The 19,697-nt window shown below is 36.5% G+C and overlaps 1 protein-coding gene across 1 annotated transcript in view; it reads right to left on the reverse strand.

The window, feature by feature from the left end:
• The window catches only part of LOC145667134 (uncharacterized), a 408,945-nt gene that overhangs the window by 173,558 nt on the left and 215,690 nt on the right, over positions 1–19,697 (reverse strand). The window contains exon 3 of the mRNA XM_081734875.1: positions 10,133–10,243. Coding sequence (XP_081591001.1) covers positions 10,133–10,243 — 111 coding nt within the window. The remainder of the gene's footprint in view (positions 1–10,132; positions 10,244–19,697) is intronic.

Here is a 19,697-nt window from a genome sequence, read left to right on the forward strand (position 1 = left end):
CGTTGAAATCTGATTGCTCTATACGTATCGACTGGTTACTCTTCGGAGCTTGACACATCGTTCAAATTTGGGCACAAAACGTGCATCTTCGTTCGTAACACAGTAGACGTTACATATTTGTTTCAAAGTTCGTCAGCATTAATAGTTCTTTAGTGCATTGAACTAAGACAAAAATAGGGTTGAACGGAAGGTTGAGCACAATGTAAAAAGTTAGAAACGAGAAGCTGTTTGTATTCCACGAACAAGATCTTATGGAATCTGGTTAACTTCAAGCTTGAATTAAGCATGTTCACAGTTCAATGGTCGAATAAAAAATTTTGCCTATTTGCCATTTCACTCTGAATTGTTGTTGAGACTGAGAAATCCACTGAAATATGCAGAGCTGAGGAAAACTGTATAAAATAAGTGAATCGATTAATTAAAAATTGAAATTCAGTAAATTGCAAAACAAAATGAGAACAACAAGAATACATTTTAAAAAGATTTATTAAGTCCGTTCATTTGTGTTTGAAATTTAACAAACCAAAAAGGATTTCTGATTAAGCTAGATCTTTTAAATTTGCAGACGCAAGAGGAAGAGAGAGACGGAAGACAAGATATTGAAAGAAGAAGAGAAACAGAAGATAGAAAGGAAAGAGACAAAAATGTTGGTTTTTAAATGAGACAGAAAGGAATTAGTGCAGGGGTCGAGATTCAAGCAATATGAAGGGTGAAGGTTTCGACAGCAGCTCGACGAATGAAAAGCGGGGGAGGGAGACTTTGCACCCCGTATCAAGTTTTCTATATTAGTGCAATCCCATGGAGGTGGAATTGACAGAGCTACAACTTTTGTTTTAAGGAAATTAATGGTTGAAGGGATTTGGAGATGAGATCCTTAATAATCTCTCCCCTCGATAAATATTGAAAAGCTGAGGAAAACTCCCTTTTCCTTCTTCTGCAATGTCTTATGTTCCTCTTCAAACACAAAATGAGATCTTTTAACCTTCAACCTGTTTCATTTTGAAGAAAGAAACGCCCTCTCTCTTACTCCCTCCGCTTTCAAGATTTTAATGGCGTTTACGATCTTTTATAATTAAGTAGGTTCATCTTCGTAGATTTATATTTTCATTTCTCATAACTGAACGCGATTTCTTTCATAAATTACTCTTTAACTGTTTTTTTAATGCTCCTGAGAGAATCTCACAAAATAAGCTTTCTCTTTGATACTGGTACATATTAAGTTCTCTCATTACATTTATGATCATTCGATGAGAATCAAAGTAAAGCTTCCCGATCCAACATGTTTAAAAAAAAATCAAAAAGGTTATTTTTTGTTAACTCAAACCAGAACTCAAAGTATTAAAAATTGTCTTATTATGGAGTGCGTCTTGTTACTGGCAGCCCTCTGAAGGTAATACCTTGGTCTCTAATAAATAAAAATGAAAAAGATTTGAAAATACGTTTATGTAAATGGGACGAAAGGTCTGCTGCCAACAATTTTAGAAAGTCACAATCGCATACCGGTACATTAAAACCATCAACTTTACAACAGAAATAATTCTGAATTCAAAGAGACATTGGGGCCGCGCTTGCTCAGTGGTAAAGCATTCACCTCTGGTGCATGAGGTCCCTGATTTGATCCCCAAGCTCGTGGCAAGTGGGCAAACACCATCTGCATGAGTTTCCTCGAGTTTCTTCTGTTTCCTCCCACTTTCTTCATTCCACCATTTCATTCATTTCTCAATAGAAAACTTGGTACATATATTTCTTATCCCTTATAGTATTTTTGGAGAAACATTTCGATTGGGTGCTTTTACCCGGGGCCACTCCAGAGGAGTTCAAAGTTGATGGAAGGGATTTCTGGAGGGAATTTTCTTGATATTCTCCCAATTTTCCCCATTTAAGTACGTTATGGTCTCAACAAACAGCACCTCTGGAAAGCTTGTTTCGTGCTGTAGAGAATGAACTATAAGCCATGACTTCCCAATGAACAGTGTTGATGTAATAGCTACTTCACTGCAAGTCTATGATTTTCCTTATACTAATAGGGTTAATGGGCCCCAAGGACTTACTCCGTTGTCCATGGCACGTAATTTTTTTTGTGCAAGAACATATATTTGTTATGTTTATCGAATGGACTAAGTTTGATTCGGATGTCCGGATGAGACCTTCATGTCCGTTCCTTGTGAGAATTGCAGGCAGAGACTGTAACGTCACAGAGTATCAAGTTGCAAATGATATGTAGACATATTAATAAATATTAGTCATAGATAAAAAAAACTTCCCAGATTCCCCATTTGTCTCACAAGAGGAATAATGTTGATGGAAAATATTTGAACGATACATTTAATTATTTTCCTGGTTTTTAAAATGCTTGTTGATGCGTTTGGTTTCACTGAAGTTATATAAACGAGAAAGATGAAAAGAACTACTGACAGAATATTGAAACTGCTTTAGGAAAATAATGTATACTGTAGAAGAGGATGACTATAATTATTATAATTTATAAATTTTCATAAGCTCTTTCATGGCTCTATGATTAGTGTAAATGCATTTGGCGCAGGGAACTTCACTTCGATCCACGATAGGAACTTATGTGATTCAGATTTCAACGTTAAGATGAAAGCTCATCTCTCACATAACCTCAGTGTTGAAAGGGATGTTAAATCTAAAACCAATAATATTTATATGTTTTCAGTTGCACTGTACACGTCTCGAGAACTATTCTTGTTTACAAGTTCAAAGAAGATCAGAACTCCTGGCCTGAACTTTTTACGTAATACAGAAGGCTTTTCTTATCTGCGCTGCACACTTAGTTCTGCAGCCAATTGATTTATAGAAGGATTCTTTTTTCTGTCCTCTTCGAAATAAACAGGAATTTTAATGACGTGATTTCTCTGAATCCATTTCCAACTATTTAAATAACCTTCCTTCGTTTAATTTTTTAAAGTCCTTGCCACCCTGGCTGTCACGTATCAGGGATGACGTCCCTCGGAGAGCACACTATCCGGAAAGGAAGTAAGCAGAATGTCCCTATGTTAGGTGCTATTCCAGCATTTACCTGGTGGGAATGAGAAAAAAATCTCGCTCAGGATGGCTGCACCTTTCCGATCAAATGCCTCCACCGGGAGTGGAACCCGGCACTGCTCGTACCAAGGCAGAGAGCATCAGTGACTACACTACGTGAGGCCACTCCCTTACTTTCTAAAGAATAAATTTTGTTATTCATAATTTCAGTATTTAATAATCGAATTTAATTTTTAAAAATGCAATTTCATTCTCATGTGAAGATAGGCGTGCTGCAGAAAGTAACGCTTTCTCTTGAGCCATGGGAGACGTCCCCTGATAATTCATCCTCTGGACGCATCATTCGAACTACTAAAGAACTTGAACTTCTGAAGCGTTTAAACCTGACCAAAATAGTACACATATTACGCACCTACATGCAGAAGCTGAAAGCCGTCCCTGATCTCAGCAAGTTACCATTGTCGTGGATTTCTTCTCTGAACTATTACCGTAGAGTCAAGAAGTCTTTTCAGCACTTCAGTGCTCATTGTACGAAGCATGTTTCTTTATATTGTTCTGTATTTTTGTGTTTTGTAAATTTGTATTGTAAACAGCCAAAAGTAATTAAAGTAATATTAAATTTATAACTAATCAGTGGCGTATTTAGAGGGGGGCTTCCGGACTTAAGCCCCCCCCCGAAATTTTACTTACTATAGTAAAATATATGAAATATCTTGCAGAATGTTCATATTTTCAGGCAAAGCCCCCCGAAAGTTAGCAAAGCCCCCCCCGAAACAAAATCGTAAATACGCCACTGTATCTAATGGAAATTCATTTTGAAAATGAAAAATACATTTAACTAGAGAATAAAAATCAGTTAAATCGAATGAAAGTTCCAATTCATTTGAAAGGACACAGCAAACTAATTCCCCATATAAATAATAAGTTAAAAGTCTAACAACAATCAGTAGCGTAGCGTGATATTCCGAAAGGGGGATGCCAAAGTTAGTCATTTGTGCGATATAGTACTACAGGAAGCAGCAATACATAGCTATTCCGAATAGAAATATAGGGTTATACAAAATTTAGGAGGAAGCCCCCCCCCCCAAATTGGAGCTCTAGTGGGGCATAGAGAAGCGAATGCGTGGATTACGTTAGAAATTAAAAACCAATTGTCTCAGCTCCTTCTTGCTACTACCGTTGTGACGAGAAAACTAGGCCCCACTTTTGTATGAACATTGTTTCCAGTATCGTTCCCTTCATTTCTTTCTCGTGGGCGGCTTTTTTCTCCACATACCACACGCCAATCTCGTTCTTTAAAAAAAAAAAAAGAATATCGCCCCTAGAAATTTGTCATCTTGGGTCCGGAACTCAGACGCCCGTTCGTGAATATGGGCCTGATTGTATATATCATTTGAAGATATAAATACAAAGCACTTAAACCAACTCTGGGGGCCTGTTTCTGTATCCAGATACTGAAGTCAAGGGCGCAAATCTGTCTTCAACGTTCGTGGGATGGGTAAGACTGTTCCCATAATCCTTTCCTTTTTTTAACGATGTTCAAAATATTTATGAAGTTGAAAAAAATGCTGTGGATGATTAGGGAAGCAGAGTTGTCTATAACATCGGCAGGAGGGTACATTTTAAGGCTTATTGTGGGGGGAGGGGAGAAGAGACTCATATTACAGTAGATGAATCAGATTTCTGAGGTAAACCTGTTGTACTCGTATATTATATACCAAATGATGTAGATGAAATAGTGGTACATATCATTATTACAACTCAGTGCCGTGAGCACATTCTGAAATTTGAATATATGCATAATAATAATTGACATGTTTCTACTTACGCATCCAGAATGATCCACATTAAAATTTTAGGACATTTGTTTTATAATACAAATAATGACTTCCCCAAAACTATGAAAGAAAGTCAATCACGCCTATATTTGGCGCAACAATACTCTTATCTGAGCAAAATTATGATTACCACAATAGCATTATAGGAATTGTTACAGGAATTAAACAAATAGTTGAAAATAGACTACTAATAATTAATGACAATGAAATATTAAAGAATACGATTCTTTTTTAAAAATGAAACAAGTCAAAGGACATCAGTTTCGTTTGTGGCAGTCGGATAGAAATCATCATCACAATCTCAAATCGGATTATTGGGGGGGTGGACAAGATTGTAGGGAACATGTTCCCCTTATGTCCCCGAGATTTGTGCCAGTGACTGAAGGGCTCTGGCACAATCTTTGCGAGTGACGGGGAGTGGTGGCTCTCTTGTCCTACCAGATCGGTGACCGTAATTCTACAGAATGCTTTATATTTATGCCTGTGTCTTTGAGCTCCTTTACGATGAAGATTACAATTACGATGCATTTAGTTGCGATTAAGGCATAACTATTTTAATACTATTATTTACATAACCGGCATGCTTCAAAAATGCGTTGAACTAACCATTTCCGTTTTGTTCTATTTCCTTTATATTAGGGCTCGTACGTTCTGTTCAGAAACTATAGCTTAGTTCAAAATATATACAGTTGGAAATACTTGAATATGCCAGCGTATATCTAAAGCAAATGTAGGGTTGCAAGGGATGAGGAGGAGTGAGAAGGGAAGTATTGCGCATGCGCATTCAACAGAAAACAGACGAAAACCCCGATGCTTTCAGTAGACCTGGAAGCCCGAGGAAAATAGCATACGACAGGAGGAAAGACAGAAAATGTGCATCTGAGCGACGCGCATGCGTAGGTTCCTCTTGTCAAAGTAAGTCGAGAGAGCGCGCCAGAAGATTGCAGTGGAAATAATTGTGATAATTACAAGCAAACAATTTATATATAATGAAATACGTACTTTTTCTTATTAACAGGAGATGCCGGGCATACCGGCGCTCTCTTACGCTACGCCGCTGACAACAATGTCTATAGTCAATAGGTAATCAATGTCTAAAGACTACAATCATAGATGTAACTACCGGTGGCCTCCTTGGAACACTGTTGACTCCTGTCTAGAATACCGTTGTATTACAGGTAAGGTTATTCGAATTCTAAGAAATAAAAAAAGTCATGATCTTTTAGCTAAATATCCTATTAACGCTAATACTAAAATTATAAAAAATGAAAAAGTAAGGCAGATGGCACTTTCAAAATAGTACTAAAATCAAATAAGAAAACTATTTCGCAGTTGTTTCTTCAAGACCAACAATCTGGATGCACGGATTGATGCGTAATAACAGAAGAGTACTTGAATTTCTCCACATCATAAGTCTAAAGTCAATATTGTGTAGCTAGTAACAATCTTCGAACTTCTCAAAATTGATAATTGGTTAGATTATTGATGAGAAATGAGAAGAGGTTTCCGGGTGCGTATTAAGGACTCTTTAGATCTGTTTTACTTGGTTTAAACACGTAACAACTGTTGAAACGCCAAAGGAGTTGGCAGATTGGTTTAAAAGAGAATTCTAATCATCTTCTCCAACCGTCAATTCTGAGATTTCGTCCACCTAACTTTCATTATATTTTCATTTTGGGTCTGATTAATGTCTGTGCTTTGTGTTTATTAATACAAAGCAATTGGTTTTCAGTCACAAAAGGTTTCGGGAGTTGATCCATTCAAAGGAGACAATAATTAACGCAGTACTCGAGGCGTTTTGCTTTTGCAATGGTGAAGACGAAAGGTTTTCAGTTCTCAAAGGAAAAGCTTTTGCCTGTATTTCTGTCTAATATATTAATCACGTTCCCTGGAACATTGCACAGAGAAAAGCTAAGTTGGGATGGCGGCTCTCATTGACAGATATAATGAGAAAGTCATTATCTGGAATTTCAGTTGACTAATTTAATTGCAAAATCTCTTATGATGCACTGTTTGAGACAGTAGGAAAAACGAGCACTGGTATTGTCGTTGCTTCTCTCAAACATATGTTTCTGCTGATTCAAAAATCTAAAAAGGATCCGTTTTTTTACAGAGTTTTTGAAGAACACTCAATAGTGATTGGAAATTTATCAGTAGTAATTCTCTTGAGTTATATTAATCAAGCAATCCGAAAGCAAATTAACTAAACGAAACACGTTAATTTAATTTAGTGAGCAGAACACAGCGAATTACGCCCAATGAGCATTTGGTCTGTGTCACTATTAGGAGTATGGGCGTTACCAAAATGAGTATAATCTGCTACTCATTATTGTGTACATACGGCTGTAAATAAGTGAACAATGTATTCCAGCAGAATAAGAAACTACCGCAGGCAACGAACGACATGGCATACATTTTAACGGCATAAAATTTTGTTTTACTTATCCTCAAGCATTTCATTTTCTTCAGGGAGGCTCAGTGGTACAGCGTTTCCCTCTTATGCGTGGGGTCTCTGGCTCAATCCTCGACAAGTTAGTTTGTGGTGGACATCATTGGGTCCGTGACTTTTCTCGGAGTACTCCCGTTTTATTTTTAAATTATTCCATTCCATTCATCTGCTTTAATCACCCGTCTCCCGTATCCTAATAGACGTGACCGTGAGACGTTAAAATGAAAGATTTTATTTTGTTCAGCTACATTGATGTAATGGATTGACATGTGTCTCATATATGCACAATATTAATCATAATGTTGGCCTACATCTCATTGACCGAACTGTAAAGTGCCCAAAATTCAAGACTTATTTCGTATCACGATTTTAGGAAATGAAAGAAAGAAATTGTAGACAACATACGTAGCTGCTTAAGGAAATGAAAGAGGTAACGTAGACAACTAGGAATTATTCGTACAACGAAAAGATGTAATAAAAGATAAATAAATAAAGATAAATAAAGATAGAAGATAAATAAATAAATGTAACAAGAAGTCTTATTCCGTAACAGTTTTCACAAAATTTGCCAAGAGAAACGCAACGCAAAACTTGCAAAAATCAACTGTAACTGCTAAATCTATAACCGCAAACCAAACCATAGATTTTGCGTTTCGTTGATCCACACGGTTACGGAATCGAGCCCACGTCTGAACTAAACTCTGCACTCCAACTAGGAAGTTTATAAATGTCGGAAAACTAGAATGTTGGAAGGCACCGAGTGTTAACTGGGAGTTGAAAGTTAAACGGTCAATGTGAAGTTAGTTCAGCGACAGATTCATTACAGCAGATACGACTACATTTACAATGTTAGGGTAGCAATAATTAATGAGAGCAGTGCCATTATTATGAAGTTGACAAAGTTCACTCGAGTCTTATCGGGATGTGATGTGATGTCTAACGAATGTCAAACAAGTCTAAAACATTTATTTCATTTCAAATTCATAGAAAACGTATTATGGCAATACTCATGTCGTCACTCATTGCTCTTACAGATTTTTGACGAGCTACTTCGCTCCGCACAGTGGCCTGAAATCCCGAGAAGCTGGTCAAAAATGAAAAAAACAAAATTTCGATTTGCGAACTGTTGCATCTCGGGTCGTATAGTAGAACGTTTGAAGTATCAATCGTTAAAACATCTGTCCCATTGTTATACCTGCGGAGCAGACAGTCAAATGAAAAGTACAGTTTGACTGGTTCGGATGCAGTGAACGTGTACGAAAAAAAAAACTTTGATATAAAGTATCATAATTTGTTAATTTTTAACATTTTTTTTTATTTTACACATTGATACAAGAGATGAAGGTACGTAGAAATGTCATTTAAATAATTTAAGCTGAGAAAACAATTGAAGTTATTACACATTATCATTAAAGCTAACGAAAAATAAAGGAAAATTGAGAAAAAAAAGTACATAAATGCCCAAAAATAGTTACGAATTGTGGATAATTCCAATGACATATTGATTTTACGAACACGTAATCAACGTAGTTTACACACACACACACACACACACACAAAAAAAAATACATGTGCAAAATTTATGCACTCATTTCCCAATAGATGTCCAATATACCAATTTTTAACAATCACTAGTAATTCGAAACTATAGCAATATTATTTTGTTATATTGCAGTTTACTTCATAACAATTTTAAATGTTGACATTCTGACTTTTATAATCGTTATCAACGACCTAAAAAATATGATGAAACGTTTCCAGTGTATTTGAAGAAGTTTTAAAACATTATGTCTGCAATATTGGATCCGCCATGTTGAATTTTTGATTTTTGACCTCATAATCGTTATCAGCAACCTTGAATACCCATATATTCATAGTGTCATGAAAATTGAACAATGTTTTCATATTTTGACCAGCTGTTTGGAATTTCAGCTCACTGTGCTCCGTAAGTAATCTTCAAAACATCTTGCACTTTGGGCCAAACTAGACAGAAATTTGTAGCACATGTCAATACTGTGTATTTTCGTCCATGTCCTTTAGTATTAGTTCCTCCTTAAAAGGTTGTAGTGTTATGGTACAGAATCAAGTTGTAGGTTTACAAAACTATTAATTTCTAGATTTTCCCGAAAACTGTTTATGAGGATTTCCATTTACCCGCCATTTTGTTCATCTTTCTGTTTGCTCTGCCTATTTTGGTCATTTTGTTCATCTTGAAAACTATCGATTCGTATACTCCACATTTTAGACGTTTTCTTTCTTCCGGTATACGTTCATAATAAGTTATTGTAGAACTATTCTACATTATTATCAGTATTTCTGAAGATCCATTATGTTATTAAGTGTTAGTTGAAAGGTTGACTAGGTATGTACACTCATGTCCAAAATTATTGTCTCATATCTATAACCGTCTTCTTCTAAGAATATAATTTGATGATTTTACAGGGTACTTTTAATACTGATACAATATGCATAATCGGGAAATGTTTATTTGTGGTAAATTTCATAGGAAAATAATTATAAATACGAAAATTATAATGAGGAAAATAAAATGTTGCTAAATGAACAAGAAAATTTTATTTTCGTTTTATTGTCCTTATTTACTGCTCTTTTCACATGAAATTTGACACATACATGTCTTTGCCGATTATACACATACTAACATCATAAGAAATACCGGGCGAATTCGTTATCAAATTATATTCATAGAAAAACATTTATAGACATGCGACAATAATTTTGGACATGAGTGTACATAAGAACACAACGTAATACTGGCAGATAATAGTTCTGTCTTACAGTTAAAGGAAAGTTGAACCACAAAGATACAAGGTTTACTCACCGGATCTCCATTTGGGCTGGGTGTTGTCCAATTCGCGAGACTCGATCCGAAGCTATGGGGCCGTTTATTCACAAAATCAACCGGTAGACTGTACTCGTCACACAAAGAAATCTGAAATTAAAAAGGATCAAATGCCTTGTTATTAAGCATTAAATTGAATAATACATTATGTACATTTATATTTGTCAGTCATACAATTAATTTGAATTCATACTGGTATTGTCAACACGTTAGTAACTGCCTACATTATAAAAAAAAGAGAGAGAGAGAGAGAGAGTTAAAATCACCATAATACCACTTGATTCAAAACCAGGAGAAATCCCACTAAATATAAAAGTGAAAAAAAAACCTTGAAAAACTTATTAATGGCTTATTGGGATTGTCATTATATAAGTATTCTAAGTGATGCAGAGTGAATTACACCTAAAAGTTGAAAAATAAATCTAGTCACGTTGACTCGAGAGTTCATCTAATCGAATATTTTTCTTTCAAGAATCGAAATTTAATTAATACTTCCAGCAGTTAACTTCGTGTATCGAGCAGAATGACAGTTACTTAAAAGCGGGGACCGCGGGGGCTCAGTGGAAGAGCGTTTATATCTGATGCATAGGGTCCCTGGTTCGATCCCAGCTCGTGCCAAGTGGACTTTGAGGTGGACAAACACCATGTGTGTGGCTTCTGTCGTTTCCTCCTACTTTCTTCATTTAGCCATTCCATTCATTTCTCATCATCACCGTCTCCTTTAGCCTAACTGGCATAATCGTTGGACGTAAAACAAAGATTTCTTCATTTCATTTCACTTAGTTAAAAGCTAGACTTGTTCCTGCGAAGCGTAATATCATAATCAGAACGGAGGTAAATTATGGCAACCTTTCATTTGCTCCTATCAGGTGAGATTTTAAAGAACTGCAATATCTCACCTATATTAATATCTCTGTATAGCGTTTGAAGGTTCCAATTCATTCAGTGTTGATTCATTGAAGAGAGACGAGGCGTGTTCAGTGAGAAAGACTGCAGATCCATATACGATGATCCCTTCATTACAAAATATTCGAAGTTATTCACGACCGACTTGATTTTCACTCTGACGATCAGATTGAAAATATCCCACCAAAGAAGTGTTCAAAACCCCAGATTTGGTGAGAAAAAAAAAACACTGAATTGGCAACAGTACAACAACTAGGAAGTAATTTAATAAATACTAAATTTTGTCTTAACTTTTTGCTTCAATTATACGCGTTATCAAGTACCAAAGGGAAGAATTAAAGTCAATAAATATTTTGAGATGATTACTTCCTGTTTGGACGTATAAACGTTAAATTCCTCTGACAAGGACTGCTTCCTGGAATCATCATTTAACTTGTCTAATACAAAGACATGAACAAAATTATGTCTAAGAAATGCTACGTTTCGGAACCTCTTCATACGCATTTGGGCGTCTCACAGTGGGGTCAAACCACGTAATTCTTGGCAAAAACTCGAAAAATGAAATAAAAGATTGACTCGATATAATTTGTTATAATGAAACCTTAATAGTGTACAAATAAGATAGTGTGCAGGAAAAGAAGTGATAGCAGCTTACAATGAGCTCATGGCACGCGTAAACTTGATTGTCTACCGAAGCCGGAGAGGCACTGCTTAGCGATAGGGTTGTTCCGATAATCGAGTAATCGTTAACAATTCGATAAAATTTTAAAACCGTTTCGTCGATAATTTTAATTTTATCGAATTATTGAACTTTCGAGACACTCGAAATACTCGAGACTTTTGAAATGTTCCAGACACTCGAAATGTTCGAAGCACTCGTGAGTTTCGAATTGTTTGAAAGCAATAAACACCGAAAGATCTCAGTATGATCGCAATTTATCGAGATCTTTCAATATTTTGAAATGTTTCGCATTATCGGGGTGTCTGAAAGAAACAATGCAATCGAGGTTATCATACGTGCGCATAATATGTATTAAATATATACAGGGTATTCATTTTAAAGTTGCCTCCCTTGAAATGAAATGAGAGAAGAGTTTCTTCCCATATGTCTTTAAGGCCAATGTTTATCTGCAAGAGAAAAGAGGAAGAGTCTGTCAGGCAGGAAAGGGGAAGGGAGGGAGAGAGAGAAAGAGAGAGGGAGGGAGAGAGAAAGAGAGAAAGGAAGGAAGATAAAACATGCATCACCCGAACGGGATTGGAATTCAAGAGACCATTAGTCTACAAACTCACTTTACCGATTGCGCCAACAGGGCATGCAGAAAAAGGAGAATTCTGCATTTTTCTTCGAGGATTTAAATTAAAGAAATTTGATAAGGCTGAAGACGTACCGAACTTCTATTTTGAAAATTTATTATCCGGTATTCGAAACCTTTCAAGTATTTGAGTTTGTCGAAATTTCTAAACTTTCGGTATCAATGAAACAAACTTTGGAAATTTCGGGTGTGAAACTCCCTATAGATCACGCTGTCTGTACGTAACGTCCGATGATAACTTTCAAACAGATTGTACGAATTTGATGGAACTTACATTAAAACGTCCCTCTTTGCTTTCATCATTCACATGGACGCCCCTGCTTGGCTCACGTAATATAGCAAACCACGTATATTAAATACCAGACGTAATATAGTACTCATGAAGATGCGCCCCTAGAAAATTTTCTTCGGTCGCTCATGATCAGACACCTATTGCTTTTGTTTGCCTTACGACAAGGATAACTTCCTTGAATCCGAGTATTTGTTCCTACTTTGACCGTAATTTCGTAATAATTCGTACAACTGTTATTAATATTGTGCAGTCGCCCCTTGTCGGTCTGAGAGCTCAGATGATGGGTTAATAATTGACGTGTTTGGGGATGTCAGATCCGACAAGTTGCGCCCAGGATTTTGTAAATATAGAACTCAACAAAACATGAGGTACGGGATCTAACCTGGGTTGCATTTAAATGAAATCCAACACGTACAAAAGAAACAGACTGTGATGTTAAAGGGGGTGAAAAGGGGCAAGAAGGGAGTAACTTTCGGGATAGGTCAATCTACTCGCACTTACTTGCAGGTCTGATCGTTGTCCTCTCCACGATTCCTCCAACGGGCCGACGTCCGTCCATCCCTCTGTTTGGCTGGCTGGTCGTTCAAGTAACCAAAGTTAAGAGTCGGGGAAACCCGGACTGAGTAACCAACTTCGCGAAGACCGCAACTTTAGACAAACTTATAACTTCTTCTTAAAAAGCAATACATCGTCGTTGAATCAAAGGTGCTCTCTAAGATAGAGCAAGGCTATCAATCGTCAATTTCAAATGTAGCTAGCGGTCTACCTTCTATCTCGTCCCTCGCTCCATGTCGACTGTCCCTTCCGATAGTCTCTCAATCCATTTTGTCTGGAGTTCTTTCCGGGTTCATATCCTCGGTTATTCACTCTGCTTTGCGTTTCGATGGAAAAAGTGCATGCTCGTAGATTAACCAAGGTAAGGTGATGATAGGAATGCGGACGGGGAAGCAATCTGTTATTTTATTAATTGAAAAATTACAACGTAAGAAATGAATGACAGACAGCAAAGGCAAATGAACTTAGAAAAACAAGTCGATAGGTGATTTAATTTGAAACGAATGATGATGCTTTTGACTGAGATGTTCTTTTAAAATAAAATGTCCCATTGTTCAAAATAAGAAACTTTTCCATATGTCCAAATACACATATCTTCACATCCCCCCCCCCTGAAATCAAAGTCCCGAATGAAAACATTTCGGAGACAAACAAAAAAAATCACTTTTTAGAATTTCTGTTAAAAAAAAAACTTAAGCATCTTTGTAGTTTCATTCAGTCTTCATGATAAAAACACAGCAGCAAATATAGTCTGAAAAGAATCATATGATAAGAAATGATGAGTACAGCAGAAATGTTCACACACTAACACAGTTGAGAGCAGAACAGTCCATGCCAAATGACGTAAGCACAGCAAGGTCGATGTTGTAAACACAGCATCTCTAAGCATAAAATGTAGGTCTGGAAATCACAGGTACAATGTCCTTACACATCACATAACTGGAAAGTTCATTCAGTACAAGTAGATTATAGGAGTAGGGTAGACAGGTATATGATAGTAACATCACAAAATTTAGGGAATACAGTCAATGACTGCCCAAAACACGTAAGATATGAGAATAGGGACAATAATTGGATAAAATGATGGAATGAATAAAAATCGACGAAAAATCAGGGGGAAAAAAACAAAAGTAATAACTAAACCATAATCCATACGTATATATCTATATATAGTAAATAAAACTCCAATTCCAATAAAATTGTAACTCTATAATCAAAATTATCATTACGCGGTAGAAGAAAAAATAATCTAGCTACCCATAGAAAGAACAGATGAAACAACACAAAAGAATGTTGATTTCAGGTTTTAGAAAAACGAATTGTGGAGAATTTAGTTCCACAATGACCGACGTATTGGCAGAGTTATAGCCCTCTGCACTGGCTATTAAAACCTTAAAAGAAATCAACATGACAGACTATCACCAAACATATTCCTAAATCCCTAACTAATTATGCGCTAAAAGAAAAGAAACTTCTTTCTTCTTATATGAAAGTAAAAGTACGTATACCCACAGGAAAATGTGGAATCAAGTCAAATCTTCAAATATACAAAAGTATATATCAAATAAGTACAAATCTTCGTCATACATAAATCCCAAGTCATCTTCATGATGAAATACACAAATTTATTATATACACTGCAGGCGATGAAAAATTGATCATTCCAAAAGATCACTAAAATCACACAAGAGGTTATAACAGTGTATATTCCTTTGAAAAGAATACATTGACTGAGTATATTCCCAATAACTAATAACAAATCGTAGGATCAAATCAAAAATCCAGGGAAAGAAAAAAACTGCATTCTTCTTTACATCCACATTAATATCATAAAATGCATCTTGAAAAATGCAAAAAACGTGAGAATTCCTTCTTCATCACTATCATAACATAGATAGCAAACAAATATAAATTCATAGTTGCGTCTATCTCCCTAGTTTTCTTCTGCTAAACATAATGTATCAATAAGATGTTGATTTGGCGCCTAGATACTAATTTATTCAGTTCATAAGCTGTTGATAAGATGACCAAGAAAAAGAACGTGTTCTACAAAGTTAACCAACAGTTCTAAGTAACTGAAAAAAAAATGATGTCTATATGAGTACTCCTTTTTCTCCTTATCTTCGTTGTAATTGTTATTGCCGGCAAGACTTAGAAATACAAACAAACCAAAACAAATTCCATAATGACATGGCCAGTGTCAAAACAAAATTCGTCACCAACTTCACAGATGTTCCTAATCCATCAAATCTTCCTTTGAGAACCGTCTTTTTTTCCTTCTTTTTTTTTTAAAAAAAAAAACTTCATTGCAGAGAAACAGCTTCCACTTCTTTTCCTTCTTCCAAGGGAAAATACACAGGTAAAAGACGCTGATAGAGATCCCAATTCTCCTTGTCGAAAATACACAATACAATAAGGTCTACGTTGTCCACATGATCCTCTAAAAATTTTCGTGTACTCAACAATGCAATTCTCGCAGCAGGTTCCTTAGGGAAATGAAATGCACCAGCAGCGATGCAAGGAAAAGCCACAGTTGAAAACTGATTTTTCAACACAAAATCAAAACAATTGTTATAACAATTCTCCAAAGTCTTCTTGTTCGCATCTCTGGGACCACACGTCAATAATACATGATCAGCGGGGAGATTATAGCCTGGAGCAATCTTCACTTGTCCTGGTTTTAAAGAACGTATTTTCTCGCAATCTTTACGAAATTCTTCTCCTGCAGCTTCTTGGATACTTCTATCTGCTCCTCCTAATGGAATAAGTAATTCATTCGTGGGATTGACAACGGCGTCAGCTTTAATCATAGCGATATCTCCTCGAAAAACACTGATTTTCTTGTTGATTGCAGAATTGGCACCAAACTTCGGTTTCAAACTGGAACAATTCTTCCCTGTTTCAGCCCAAGTAGGTAATTGGTTGGCAATCACAACTTCACGAAGATTCACAGATGGAATATCTTCTTCTTTTTCTATCATGTTCACCGAAGGATTAAAAATAATTTCATAGTGTTCTTCTTTTTCTTTCTCTCTCTTATTTCTTCCTTCCTGTTCTTCGGCACAGCAGGCATTCGCAGTAGCATCCTCGACAACGTCTTGTATATCCAAGTCAACATTATCTTCTTCTTCCTCTCCCTCGTTTTCCTTCTCCTGTCTCTCGTAGTACTTCTTCAATCTTTGTACTGCAATCGAATCAACCTTGAATCTTCCTCGTGCAGTCTTGAACTTAACAAAATAGGAATTTGGGTGGTCAATATCCTGAATGATTCCTGGACCAAAATAACGTCCACTGAAAGCTCTGGTGGATCCTTTCTTCATGGTGCTGTCCAAAATCCATACCTTGTCTCCGACTTTGAAATTGGGTTTCGAATGACGTTTGTCATAAAATTTCGTTGCCGTCTTATGTCTCTGGAACCATTTATCATGGGCTTTGTCTCGTATTTCTCCAAGTTGCTGTAAACGTTCAGCATTGTCCTGAAATTGACAAGGGGTGTCCAAAATTGCTTCGTGTAGCATTCTACATCTGAATCCATGCAAAAGTTCAAAGGGGCTGTATCCAGAGGATAAGTTAACAGTTAAATTGTGGGCTAACACAATAGATGGCAGCAGTTCGACCCATTTTCCTTGATCTTTATTACACAACGCAGATTTCAGTCTCTGTTCAATGTTTCGGATAGCTATCTCAGCAGTCCCGTTAGCGTAATGAGCTTGAACATTTACAAATCGAATCTTAGCTCCAATCATTGCACACAACTCCTTGAATAGGTTACTTGTAAAACATGGACCTTTGTCTGTGACTAATTCTTTGAAAATACCGTATTTCAAAATTACATTTTCATAAAGAAAACTACTTACAGAAGACGCTGTTATATCTGCTAATGAACCACAGATAGTATACCGAGTAGCTGCATCGACTACGACAATCAAATACTTGTGTCTCAAAATATTACTCGAGGAGTACACCCCTCCAATGTCTACGAAAATGCGATAGAAGGGCGGCACTTGAGGATACGTTTGCAATGTACCATAAGCAGAACCAGGTTTGTTTTTGCTGGACTGGCAAATTAAACATTCTTGGCATTTCTGATAAATATATTGTTTCATATTAGGGAAATACACAGATTTCACTAAAAGATCATATGTCTTAGAAAAGCCTCCGTGACTTGAACCAATGGCAGAAGTATGAGCCGCATCAAAAACTTTGTAGCGTAATGAAACAGGTACAGCAACTAAAAATTTCATACCACTAGATGTTTTTTGTTTTCTATACAAGATTCCTTCTTTAACCGTGAAATAAAATGCCTGTCTTTCAATTTTGGGATTTTTCTTTTCCTTGTTTTCTAACCAATCAAAAATATCCTTATAAAACGGGTCCTTCATTTGTTCATCTCTGAGAGAAGGCTCGTCACTTAGCATATTGTTACACTCTGTAACAGTGGAAGAAAATACTCGAGGGTCTTCCTCATTTTGTTGCTCATCAGAAATGTCCCTGGGGGCACGAGAAAAACGTGAAAGTGCATCGGCTTCTATGTTAGATACCCCAGATATGTGTGTCACAGTAAAGTTATACTGTTCAATAAAACTAAGCCACCTAGCAAATTTGCCTACATTTTTCGTCTGCTTTAAGAACAAAAGACTCTTACAATCGGTTTTCAAAAAAAAGTGACGTCCTAGTAAAAAATAACGAAAGGATCTAAAGGCATATATGATACTCAAAAGTTCAAGTTCATAAGGGTGTCTAGACTTCTCGCTTTTATTTAAGCTACGGCTACAATAAGCAATGGGTGCTAACTCTGGGTCATCTGGAGAGGATATAGGTTGTTTGAGCACGGCAGCCAGACCGCGAGTTGATGCATCACAGAACAAGTATACAGGGTGTTTAGGATTATAATGCATCAAATATGGCGATTTTATGATAAGATCTTTAATTTTCTCAAAAGCATCTTGTTGTTTTTGTGTCCACTTAAACGGTACATCCTTTCTGAGAAGTGAATTCAAAGGTTCCGCAATTTCAGAAAAATTAGGTAAGAATCGTCTTACAAAGCTAGCTAATCCTAGAAAACTTTTCACATGTTTCTTCGTCTTCGGACGTTCATAATTACTAATGGAGTCAGTTATTTTCTTGGAAATGCGCAAGCCATCGTACGAAATATCGTGTCCCAAAACTGTTAATGAAAAATAAGCCAATTTCGTTTTTTCTGGTGCAAGTTTAAGACCACGGTCTCTAATTCGTTGAAATAACTTCTTGGTGAGGTTGATAACATCCTCAAAAGTATTCCCACCCCAGAAAAAATCATCAAGGTACCCGAAAATTTGTTCAGATTCTAATCCTTCCAATGTCATTTTCACTAATCTGTTTAAACCAGCGGAACTAGTGATAAGGCCCTGAGGAAGTGCTGTAAAACAAAAAGAACCAGCTCCTGGGATTGAAAAGGCAGTGACGTGTTGGTATTCTTCCGCGATTTTCACTTGAAAAAAACCACTGAGCAAGTCCGAGCAGCACAGGTAGCGACACTTACTAAGACGCGAAAGAATGTCCTCTATCGAAGGTACAGGAAAACTGTCTGGTGCAATGTGTAAATTGATCGCTCTACAATCCAAACAAAATCTATAAGATCCGGACTTCTTTTTCACGAGAAGAATAGGCGAGTTATAACTCGAGATGCACCTCCTAATAACCTTTTGTTTAAGCAAAGTATCAATCTGTTTTTTAACTTCTTCTCTTAAATGGAAGGGGATAGGAAACTGATTGGTGTGAACTGGGACGTTATCTAGCATTTTAATTTCATGTACGTAGCCCTTGGCCACTCCAAAATCATCCTCTGACCAAGAAAAACAATCCTTATACTCCTCTATAACAGAATAAAACATTTGCTTCTGATCGTCCGAAAGTTGAGGGTTAATGTCCACACGCTTGACATCAAAACCAGCAGGAAAGTTATCGTTGTCTTGTTTACTGGCTAAACCATTATTTTGAACACTATCTGTATCATTTGGATCATGTGCACCCGGCCTAATGTCAATGGCTTCACCTAAATGAAGATTTTTCTCTAAACACAACTTTTTGTTGGTTGGGTTGACTACTCTAATGACAGGATTAACAGGATCCACTCTAGATTCATTAACAAAAATTTCGGCTTTAGAACAGATTTTTTCATTGGGTTGCAAAACATTTTTAATTCCCACTAAATCATTAATTTTTCGAACAGGTACTGAAACACTGGAATTTGGTGGCAAAGTAACAGATTTCGCCGTTATGAAATACGCTTGCATAAGGTTCGCTGTTTGTTCGGAAACTGTGCCTATAGCATGACTTTCAGGTAAAGCGTGATCAGTAGGCTTCCCAAACCTAACTATGTGAACTACGTGAATATCCTGGTTAATAGTGACATGTTGAGGAAGTAACCAATCATTTCCCAACAAAACAGAAGATGCAAATTTGTCAACAACTCTAAAAGTATGCGTAAATGAATAGC

Source organism: Thermobia domestica, chromosome 12, assembly GCF_964235325.1.
Source record: "Thermobia domestica chromosome 12, izTheDome1.hap1.1, whole genome shotgun sequence".
Taxonomy (NCBI): Eukaryota; Metazoa; Arthropoda; class Insecta; order Zygentoma; family Lepismatidae; genus Thermobia; species Thermobia domestica.